This window comes from Trichechus manatus, unplaced genomic scaffold, assembly GCF_000243295.1.
Source record: "Trichechus manatus latirostris isolate Lorelei unplaced genomic scaffold, TriManLat1.0 scaffold00075, whole genome shotgun sequence".
NCBI lineage: Eukaryota > Metazoa > Chordata > Mammalia > Sirenia > Trichechidae > Trichechus > Trichechus manatus.
This window is the reverse complement of record NW_004444011.1, coordinates 13,258,061-13,270,533: the sequence shown is the minus strand read 5'-3', so window position 1 is coordinate 13,270,533 and position 12,473 is coordinate 13,258,061. Positions and strand designations below refer to the sequence as shown.

The 12,473-nt window shown below is 39.9% G+C and overlaps 1 protein-coding gene across 1 annotated transcript in view; it reads right to left on the bottom strand.

Annotated features, from left to right (window-relative positions):
- Window positions 1-12,473, bottom strand: part of RSU1 (Ras suppressor protein 1) — a 255,071-nt gene that overhangs the window by 143,357 nt on the left and 99,241 nt on the right. The window contains 1 exon segment of the mRNA XM_004391258.2: window positions 6,108-6,146. Within this exon segment, the coding sequence (XP_004391315.2) occupies window positions 6,108-6,146 (39 nt within the window).

Below are 12,473 nucleotides of genomic sequence, written 5' to 3'. Positions count from 1 at the left end.
AGAAAAGACCAGACTTACTGGCCTGACAGAGAATGGAGAAACCCCAAGAGTATGGCCCCCGACACCTTCTTAGCTCAGTAATGAAGTCACTCTAAGGTTCACCCCACAGCCAAAGATTAGACAGCCTCATGAAACAAAATGAGACTAATGGGGCACAACAGTCCAGACACAAGGACTAGAAGGCAGGAGGGGACAGGAAAGCTGGTAATAGTGAATCCAAGGTTGAGAAGGGACAGTGTTGACATGTTGTGGGGTTGTTAACCATTGTCATAAAACAATATGTGTATTAACTGCTTAATAAGATACTATTTGTTCTATAAACCTTCATCTAAAGTATAATAAAAAAAATTTTTTTTTTAAAAAGCCTTATAAGCCATACTAGCAAAGGAGATTAGGTTTTATCTGTACATGATATTAAATAATGAAAACAATAAATGCATGAATGGCAATTTCAGCAACTTAAATACAGAATTCAGGAAGAGCAGCCAATGAGCACAATTGAAGGCACGTTAAATGCTATCTGCCTGTGGAACATCAAAGTGGAAATACACACCAAGCACTTAAATAATCTGGAACATTAGGCGAAAGGACTAGCTAAGTTGGGGATACAGAGTTAGAACTCAGAAGTTAAAAAGTTCAAAATTTTGAATTTAAGTGTCTTCAAGAAATGGGCCTATGTAACACTTATAGAAAGGCCAAACAGACAATATTCTGGATAGAGGTGAGAGGAAATCAGGCTATCTGAAAAGCCCATTATTTTTATATAATTCAAACTACTATATTTTATATATCATAACATATGATTTATTATATACTTGATGGAATTTGAGCTAAAGGAGTAGAATGCATGGCAATCTGACTTCATTATTCTTACTGGCACTGCCAAATATGGGTAACCTTGGTTATATAGACAGGCCCAGCCTTCAGGAGTAGAGATGTATTTTCAAGGATTGGAAAGAAAAAGATATGTACATAAAAGTTAAATTTTTCTTCAATTATATTCAATATTTTTCATCCTTTAGATAAAATATGTTCTCAAAAACGTTGCTGTCACTTTAAATTTTTTAACTATGTATAATTTTTTCAAGAAATACATTTTAACAGTTACAACTGTATCTTTGGGGGCTGCCATGTTGGTACCAAATTACACACTGGAACCAAAAAGCTCCTCACTACAGTTCAATGAAGCATAAGAGCAGGAGGTCTGATGGCAGTTTTCAGATGCTTTTTGATGATGAATGATAATATTAAGCTCATACTCCAAGGCAGCATACAATAATTCTCCATTCCCTGATATTAAAAACCTATAAAGGAACACAAAGTTAGCCTCATACTATAATTTACCCCCTCTGGTTAAAGCACTCTTCTGAGTTAACTGGCTTCCAAGAAGAATGGAAAGCTTCAGCTAGGTTGGCAGGTGTCAGGGCTAAAGCAGGACAGTAGAGAGAGACAGGCCTGCAAGAAAAGGTGAACTCAGAAGGGTAGAGGGTGCAATACTGGGGTGACTAAAGTGGGGACAGACTGAGAGCCAGTACTTTTCTATATTAGTAAATCTTTGCACTAACAGCTTTAGATTTTAAAAATACTTCTTCCTAAGATAACTTATAACATATCCAGTTAAATAGAATAAAATTAGAGGACTCTTAAAATCTACCAGGAGAGAATAAAATATATTAAATAAAATAATTTCTTAAATGAAACAAGTAAAAAGTCACCACCCTGCACCATAAACTATGACAAACATTAGCTGAATACAGAGAAATTGAGACCAAAATGAGAGAGAACATTGGTAGTTGGCATATGTTGTTGTACTTAGGTACTGCTGGGTGCTGCTGAGTTGATTTCAATAGCAACCCCATGTGACAGAGCAGAACTGCCCATAGGGTTTTCTAGGCTATAATCTTTACAGCAGCAGAGAGCCAGGTCTTTATCCTGCAGAGCTGCTGGGTGAACTCGAACCACCAACCTTTCGGTTAGCAGCTGAGCACTTAACTGTTGCACCACCAGAACTCCTTCAGTTGACATATAGCTCTTCAGAATTCAAATACAATAAAGAATTTTGTAACGGTTCTAAGAGCTCCATCAAATAGTTGTTGGTTGAAGTGCTAAGGGCAGCTAGAAGAAAAGGGGGGTTAGTGAATACCCCAGAAAAACCCACTTCCACAGCATACAGTAGAAGAGGAGTTGAAGGGGTGAACTTTTAGTCTGACAGAAGGGAAGTGACAGGAATGAGGAAAAGGATGCAGTGGTCACACATTACCACAAGGAGAATCTCTAATTTTACTGCTGGCACCGAAGTTGGAAAGTCTGTAAAGTGAGAGGGATGTTGCTTAAGCAAATATGTAGCCCAAATGAGAGTTGGGGCCAGCACACAGATAATTCATATCACGGTGGCAACGAAGATGAAGGAAATATAGCTATATGCAACAATGTGGATATATGTCAAGTGAAAGAAGTCAGAATACATAAGGAATGGTTCTATTTATATAATACTCAAAAAGAGCAAAGCTAAATAATATTATTAGCGGTAACTTTTGGGCAGAAAGGAAGGCATAATGATTGGAACGAGGCTTGAGAAGAACTTCAGAGATTCTGGTGGTATTCTATTTTTTGACTTGCATAGTTGTTACCTGAGGATTTGTATTTTGATAATTTGCTGAGTTATAAGTTTATGATGTATACACTTTTCTGTATGTATGTTATGCTTTAATAACTATAATGGGGGACCCAAATCAAACCAAACCCGTTGCTGTTGAGTTGATTCCAACTCATAGTGACCCTGTAGGACAGAGTAGAACTGCCCCATAGGGCTTCCAAGGAGCATCTGGTGGATTCGAACTGCTGACCTTTTGGTTAGCTGTCAAACGCTTAACCACTATGCCACCAGGGCTCCACAGTGGGGGAGAGAGAGAAAAAAACAAATAATCCTATGGGCGCCCTGAAAGAAAAAGCAAATTAGTACGCAGAAAAATCAAGTTGTCCTTTGATGTCTTTTAACAACATTAGTGCCAGCAGACAATGTCTACAAAGTTCTAAAAAAGAAAAGGTGATTTCTTTTCAAGATTTTTATACCTAGACAAATTATCTATCAAACAAGAAAGGAACAAACATTCTCAAAAATGTAAAAACTGAAGATATATAACAAATTGAATCTTATCTGGGGGGGGGGGGCTACTTGACTATTAAATTTGGCCAACTAAAAGCAATAAATCAAATAGCTATCAATCTATTTCAAAACATGTAGTTTAAGATGCAGTTTTATCCAGAGAACTATACAACACAACGAATGAACCCTAATGTAACTATGGACTTCAGTTAATAATGTATCAAAATAGGTTCACCAATTGTAACAAATGTATCACACTAATGCAACATGTTAATAATAGGAGAATTTGTGCAGAGAGAAGAGGGGAATTTGGGTACTCTATGCACTTTTTGTGCCAATTTTTCTGTGAACCTAAACCTGCTCCAAAAAAAAAAAAAAGAAGTGCATTTTTAAAATATGGTTTCATATGTATATGTGTGTGTATCTATCTCCTCTCAATGTTGTCCATAACTTTTATTTTCACTTTTGAGTAATCTTTAGGAATACTTTAATATTTCTTGGGCAGACGTAGTAAAACCTCACTGATTTCTTCATGTTATTTCCCTCTGAAATCTAAATAAAATTTACTACTGTAAATTTATCTGTACAGTTTTGTTTTTTTCTTATCAGCATTGTTCCTTTTGACTCACCCTTCTGTCTGTGTCAGAGAAATATCTTGAACAATGGTCACCATAACATTAATTTCAAGGTGGTGAGACTCTGAGCAAATTTTTTGAGCTTTTTTAATGAGTTAATTTTGGGGAAAAAAAGCACATTATTTTTATAATATTGTCATGGATTGAACTGTGTCCTCCCAAAATATGTATCAACTTGGCTAGGCCATGATTACCAGTATTGTGTGGTTGTCCACCATTTCGTGATTTGATGTAATCATCCTCCATTTTGTGATGTGTTTTAAATCCTAACCTCTATATGTTAATGAGGCAGGATCAGTGTGGGGTGTATCTTGAGTCACAGCCTTAGAAGACAGCGTGACTCAAGTCACACCCTTGCTGAGTCACATTTTTATCCTGAAAGCGATAAAAGGAGAGAGAAGCAAGCAGAGAAGAAAGGGACCTCACCACCACCAAGAAAGAACTGGGAGCGGAGCGCATCCTTTGGAACCAGGGTCTCTGCGTCAAGAACCTCCTAGACCCAGGTAAAGATTGATCCCAAGACACATGGAGATCTCCAAGGAATGCCTGGCCCACAGATGTTGGAAGGAGACAAGGACCTTCCCCCAGAGCTGGCTCCCTGAATTCAGACTTCTAGTGTCCTAAACTGTGAGAGAATAAATTTGTTTGTTAAGGCTATCCACTTACAGTATTTCTGTTATAGCAGCAGTAGACAACTAAGACAAACATCAATATAATATTTTTCCCAAACTGAATTATTTGGCAAAATAAATGGTCTCCCTTCCCTTTGCTCACCTCCCTACCTACCATCTACAAACTTAAATGTTCCTAAAAATAAACTTCACTGTCAGTTCTCTGTGCTCACTAGATAAAGTGAGCTACTAGGTTCAAGAAAGATCAAGTTCTTAACAACAAAACAGGATCCATTACTCTATAATGAGTTGCGTATGATTTGACTGTTTTACAAACAAGATGGCATACTACTAAACCTTTTTCTCTTTATCAAAACCAACACTCTGAACTCCAGAAGATTTTCAAGTAACTAATTAATGTGCATCTCTCACAACACAAGCTGCCAGTTGGTAGTTTTTGCAGAGATGCCCACTAGCAAAGGAACCCAATGCTACCTTCTTACCTACAGTGACAGCTATAGACTTTAAGTCAGCTCACCTGGGTGGGAAGAGGGACAATGTTCTGCTTGGGTGCGTCTTCAGTTATAATTACATGTAGTAGATAACGTGAATCGATACAAATCCTCCCAAAGCACTGTATTCAACTTTTACATTAAATTTGAAAAACAAATGCCCTACCATTTCCAAGAAAATATGTGCTCTGTCCAATTAAGAATCACATTAAAGGCCAATTAAAGTTTCAAACCCGTCTATTAGTCTGTGGTACTGTGGTGGTTTGCATGTTGCTATGATGCTGGAAGCTATGCCACCGGTATTTCAAATACCAGCAGGGTCACCCATGGTGCTCGGTTTCAGCAGAGCTTTCAGACTCAGACAGACTAGGAAGAAAGGCCTAGAGATCTGCTTCTGAAAATCAGCCAGTGACAATCATATGGATCACAACAGAATATTGTTCGCTATAGTGCTGGAAGGTGAACCTCCTAGGATGGATTGTTGTTGTTAGCTGCCGCCGAGGAAGCAGCAATTCATGGCAGCCTAATGTATAACAGAATGAAACAATGCCAGGTCCTACGCCATCTTCATGATCATTGGTAAGTTTGAGTCCATTGTTGTGGCTATTGTGTCAATCCATCTCACTGAGGGTTTCCCTTATTTTCGCTGACCCTCTACCAAACATAATGTCCTTTTCTAGCAATTGGTCTTTCCTGATGATATCCTAGGTTGGAAGACATGTAAAATACAAAGTGGCCGTAACAATTGACTCAAGTATACCAATAATTGTGAAGACAGCGCAGGACTGGGCAAAATTTCGTTCTATTATACACAGAGTTGTCTTGAGTGACAGCCAACTCAATGGCAACTAACAACAAAGTTCAAAAAGAAGCCAGCAGGAATTTTAGGATTCAGTTTCTTTAGAAACAGGAGAAGGCTGTTCAATCCTGAACTGCAAATGCAAACACATAAATTGAGCAATTCAGTACTATGGATCATGTGAAGTAATAATGGAGTTGGAATTCCGAATTTCACATCTCTAAAACTATACATGGCGCAGCCATTTAGCACTTGGCTGCTAACTAAAAGGCTGGCAGTTCGAATTAATCCAGCGGCTTCGAGGGATAAAGACCTGGCAATCTGCTCCGGTAAAGATTACAGCCAAGAAAGCCCTATGGGGCAGTTCCACTCTGCCACATGGGGTCGCTATGAGTTGAAAACAACTTGACAGCACCTAACAACAACAACACAAATATACAAAGTGTCCAACTCAAACTACTTTTTTTTTCCTTGTAAGGAAAACTTTTAGCATTTTCCCCAGATCCATAGTATGAACCAGGCCTTGAAATTTCCAGTGGTAAAATGAGTAAACACTAGGAGTAAGGTGATAAAATAGGAAAAATGTTAAAACAGCGTTCAAGACACCACTAGCCAAACAGCATCTTGTTAATGACTTCTACTTTTAGATGACAAGTCGAGCTATTTAAACAACCATATTCACTGCGGACATCCTTCAGGAACAGGTACCAAGGCAACCACGCTGATGCCAAGGGGTGGGTAGCTGTGGGGAACTAGAGGAGGAAGAGTACACGCGACATACTGATCAGAATCCAAATCACCACCACACACTTAACAAATTATCTGAAGAAACTAAAAACTGGACTTAATTCAACATCCATCTGGCATCTCTGAAAAAGAAAAAAATAACTTTGGGCTCCCTGTCTTTAAAAAAATGTACATTTCAAAACTGCAACAGGATTCAAATCCTCTGAGCAAGTTTATTTTAAAGAGATTTTGTGGTTGACATTTAGTGATATTTCTGGGCATGACATCCTTGCTTGATTACCTGGGTATGGAATATTAAGCCAGTAGTCCCTGTAACCTACTCATGTTAGAGCAGCTAAAAGAATGACATTGCTGCTGTCAAAATACATCATGAAAGATTCATATTTCAAAATAGTTTTGTGTCAAAAACTATTAATCATAATATCAATATATAGAATCAGGGAGGCCAGCAATATAAACTTCACTTCTCCCCACTGTGAATAATAAAAACCTTTCGTACATACACCTACACCCTTCATCAAATCCAGACAAAAATCCCAGTGAATCAGGATCCAGAAGTCGATCACTACTGTGGAGAAAATCTGGCAGCTTACCCAAATCTGGGGGATGAAAGGTGGGCTCACCAAGAGATAGGGAAAAGTAATTTTTTTCACAAAGGAAACTGAATGATGAAGCTCATGCGTAGATTACTATATATGGTGGGCTGAATAATGGTCCCCAATCCCCAGAACCTGCGAATGTTACCTTGTATGGCAACAGGGACTTCACAGATGTGATTAAGGATCTTGAGATGGAAACATTATCTCTGTGGGTCTGATGTAATCTCCAGGACCAGTTGACACTGAGTAGATTCTGACTCATGGTGACCCCATGTATGTCAGAGAACAGTGCTCCACAGGGTTTTCAATCACTGAGTTTTTAGAAGATCGCCAAGCCTTCCCTCTGAAGTGCCTCTGGGTAAACTCAAACCTCCAACCTTTCAGTTAGCAGCCAAGCACCTTCACCATTTGCACCATCCAGGGACTCATGTGTAATCACAATGGTCCTTATAACAGAAATGCAGGAGGGGTCAGGGTCAGAGGAGAAGGCGATGTGATGATGGAAGCAGAGACTTTGAAGATGGAAGAAGGAGCCACAAGCCAAGGAATACAGACAAGCACTAGAAGCTGAAAAAGACGCGGAAATGGATTCTCCTCTGAGAACCTGCAGAAGGAACTGGCCCTGCTGACACCTTGACTTGACCCAGTGGAGCTGATTTTGAATTTCTGACCCAAAAAACTAGGCAAAACAGAGACAAACGTCAATCTTGGAACCCTAAGCGTCGAATGAAGAGATAAAGAACTCAACAAAGCACCAAATGGAATAAGAAACTGACAGAGGACAGAGAGCAAGGAGAGATACGGAGTGGAGGTCCCCATCAGCTAACGCAGTGTGGATTTGCCATGTTGGATTCCTAAGCTACTGAGATCTGTGGACAGGGTATACAGGAAGGCAGCTTTACAGAGCTCCCAGCAGGGGACAGAGCACCTGGTAACCAGCGATATACGTTTTCCCATCCCCCACTCTTTCTCCCCCTGCTCAGTCTCTGCTGCTTCCCAGCATGCCGAGGTAGCTCGGCCAGGGAGGCACCAGCTCCATGATGTTTGGATTCCCCCCGCCTACACCAGCCATCTCCTTCAGTGTCATTTTTTTGTTGCTGTTGTTGCTTTTATTGGCTTCTTTTAGTTTCTTCTCTCTCCCTCACCTTCTTTCCTTCCTTTCTGTTGAATACCTGGCTCCATGTGCCATCTCCACTTCTTCTTGACAGGCTGTGAACTGCTGCTCAGCTTGGGAACCATTTCCCCAGTCCGGGCCGCCACACTGGTGGAGTCTGAGGGTGCATTTCTTTTTTTCATTTTTCGTTTTTGTTTTTCTTCATTTCTCAGTTTCTCATCTCTCTCTACTTTCCTTCTTTTCCTGTCTCCTGAATATCTGGTACTATGTGCCATCTCTGCCCCTTCTAGATGAGCTGTACAGTGCCTAGCAGCTTGGGAGCCACTTCCCGGTCCATGCCATCAAGCCAGTGGGCTCCCTTGGAAATTTTTTTTTTTTTTTTTAATTTCTTGTCTCTCTCTACCATACTTCCCCTCTTTTCTCCTGAACACCTGGTGCTGTATGCCATCTCTGCTCCTTCTAGACGGACTGTGCACTATTACACTGCAGGGAGCTACTTCCCTGGTCCACACCACCACACCAGTGGGCCCCCTGGGATATCTTTTATTTCCCTCTTTCTCTCTTCTTTTCTTTTCTCGATTTTTTGTCTCCCTCTACCTTCGTTCCTTACCCTTCTCCCAAACACCAGGTGGCGTGTGCCATCTCCACTTCTTCTTGACGGGCTCTGCAGTGCCACTCGGCTAGAGACCCACTTCTGGTGGGCTCCCTTAGGGCATTTTTTTCCCTTTGTTTTCTTTCTTCTTCTTCTCTTAGTTTCTTGTCTCTCTCTACCTTCCTTCCTTACCCTTCTCCTGAACATCTCATGCTGTGTGCCATCTCTGTTCCTTCTTGACGGGCTGTGCTGCGCCACTCAGCTGGGGACCCACTTCCGGTGGTCTCCCTTGGGGCATTTTTCTCTTCTGTCTTTCATCTTTTTCACTCAGTTTCTTATCTCTCTCTACCTCCCTTCCTTACCCTTCTCTTGAACAACTGGTGCCATGTGGCATCTCCCTTCCTTCTTGATGGACTGTGCAGCGCCACTCAGCTGGGGACCCACTTCTGCTGGGCTCCCTTGGGGCATTTTTTTTTTTTTACTTTCTTCTTTTTTTCCCTAGGCTTCTTGTCTCTCTCTACTTCTGTTCCTTTCCTTCCTCCCAACCACCTGGCATCTTTTTTTTTTTCTCAGTTTCTTGTTTATCTCTACATTCCTTCAATTCCTTTCTCCCAACCACCTAGCCATTTATAACTTTCTGTCTCCTTTCATTTTTATGTACTTTCTTAATTCTCTTGCTTTGTTCTTTACTTTCTCCTGCCCATCTAGCTGCATGTCATACCTGTCTCTTCTTGACGGGCTGTGCCTCAATGCTTGGCTAGAAAGCCACTGGAACACAACTTCCCAGTGGAACACAACTTCCCAGGCTATGTGCCACACCAACGGCAGGCTCCCCCAGCATTTTTTTTAGCTCCTGTTTCTCTTACCTCTTTCTCTTCTTTCCCACATCCACTTAGCTCCACACATCACAACCTCCTCCCATCTGTACCATGCACTGAACATCACATCCTTGAGCAGCACAGGTATGATCTACTGGAACCTGCCCTGAAGTGACCCCTGGCCCCGCCCTGGTGGCCCCAGTATGTACCACAAACAACCCATCAAAGCCCACCCCCTTCCACTGGACGTGCCCTACTGCACCACAGCTGAGTGATTGGACCTGCCTGTTAGACAAGGTAGTGAGTAGTCTCGTGCCCACGTCTGAGCAAACAGCAAAGAACGCTTAGCAAACCTGCTCAGACATAACCAAATAAAACAAAAAAGCAGGGTGAAACAAATCTACAATCAATAAACGAAGAAAATAACTACTGAATGTTCCCAAAAAACAGGAGACAATATCAAACCATATTAAAAAACAGGACAGGATGGTTCCAGTAGGTGTCCAAAATAAAACACCAGATGACCTTCAAGTAGAAGAAAAGGCTCTGAAACTACCAGACAAGGAGTTCAAATCTCTAATATTCAGAGGTATATAAGAGTTGAAGGAAAAAGTAGACAAAAGTGAGGAAAAAATAGACAAAATCATGGAAAAAGGCAGAAAAATCTTGGAAAAGAAAGACAAAACAATGGACGAATTCAGAAAAATAACACAGGAACAAAATGTCAAAAATTCACAACTAGAAATCATTCAAAAACAGATAAACAACACGATTCCAGAAATGGACAGTGTCATAGAAGGGCTGAAGAGCAGGTATGAAACAATGGAAGAGAGGATCAGTGAAACTGAAGACAAATACTTGGATATCACTTTGAGGAAAAATCAGAGAAAAGAATGAAGAGAAATGAAGAAACCTTGAGAACGATGTGGATGCAATCAAAAGTAGAAATTTATTAGTGATTGGAGTTCCAGAACAGGGGGAGAAAACAGAAAACACAGAGAGGATCATTGAAGAACTGCTGACAGAAAACTGCCCTAATATCATGAGAAATGAAAAGCTGACCATCCAAGAAGCTCAACAAAGCCCATATAGGACAGACCCCAAAAGAAAATCACTAAGGTATATCATAAATCACAATCGCTAAAACCAAAGACAAAGAATCCTGAGAGCAGCTCGAGAAAAATGAAAAGTCACACACAGAGGGGAAAAAATAAGACTAAGCTCTGATTACTCAACAGAAACCATGCAGGCAAGAAGACAATGGAATGACATATATAAAACCTTGAAAGAAAAAAATTGCCAGCCAAGAATAATATATCCTGCAAAACTCTCATTCAAATATGATGGTGAAATTAGGACATTTCCAGATAAACAGAAATTAAGGGAATATGTAAAAACCAAACCAAACTTACAAGAATTATTACAGGGAGTCCTTCAGTTTGAGAACAACCAACATCAGATGACAGCCTGGATCTAGGATGCAAGACTGCATCAGCCATATACCTACTTAGGTAATGTACTCTCAAGGATTAATCAAAATTAAAAGATTTACAACAGGGAACCAGAGACGTTAATCCATAAATGACAACATCAGAACAGTAAAAGGGAATAAATGGTGTAGGTATAGAACTTTCTAATGGAGAGGAAGGTAAGGCAATACCAAGTAATAAAAGACTGGTTCAAACTAAGGAAGATATGCGTAAATTTCAAGGTAACCACAAAGAAATTTAACAAACCTACTCATGAAAATAAAGATGAAAAACATAAAGTCTCAGTAAATACAAAATCAACAGAAACAAAAGAAATGAAAAAAAAGCCACAAACAAAAGGAATTCAGCACAGGAGAGTAAGAGGAACAAAGAAAACATCAGCACCACAAAAAAGGGCACTACAAAATGACAGCAATAAACTCACACTTATCAATAATTACACTGAACATAAATGGCCTAAATGCACCCATAAAGAGACAGGGTGACAGAATAGTTAAAAAAAAAAAACAAAACAGGCTCCATCAATATGCTGTCTACAAGAGACACGCCTTAGAAACAAAGACACGAATTTATTAAAAATCAGAGGATGGAAAAAAAATATATCAAGCAAACAGCTACCAAAAAAGAGCAGGAGTGGAATACTAATCTCAGATAAAATAAACTTTAAAACAAAATCCACCATAAAAAACAAAGAAGGGCATTATATAATGATCAAAGGGACAACTCATCATGAAAACATAAACATAATAAATATCTGTGCACCCAATGTCAGGGCTCCAAAATACCTAAAACAAACTCTAACAGCACTGTAAAGAGACAGTTCCACAATAATAGACTTCAACACACCTCTCTCAGTAAAGGACAGAACACCTAGAAAGAAACTAAAAAAAGATACAGAAGATTTAAAGGCCACAATAAGCCAACCTGACCTCATAGACATATATGCATAGACCTAGACAGCTGCAAAGTACACATTCTTTTCCAATGCACATGGAACATTCTCCAGAATAGACCACATCTTAGGCCACAAAGCAACCTTCAACAAATCCAAAACACTGAGATAAAGGAAAGTATCTTCTCTGATTACAATGCCATCAAAGTAGAAATTAACAACAGGAACAGAAAGGAAAAAAAATCAATTAAATGGAAACTGAATAGCACTCTGCTTAAAAATCACTAGGTAATGGAAGAAATCAAAGATGGAATCAAAAAATTGCTAGAATCAAACAAGAATGAAAACACATTGTAATGGTTAAGACTGTGTGTCAACTCAGGTGGGCCATGAGTCCCAGTGTTTATATGTGACCACTCCCATGACTGAATCTGCTGTGAGTAGCCAATCAGTTGAAAGGGAGTTTCTCTGCGGGTGTATGGCCTGTATCCAAATATAAACATTCTGGCTTTTTGCTCACTCTGGATCCTGCGGCTGCCTCCTGTTCCTGTGACCTCC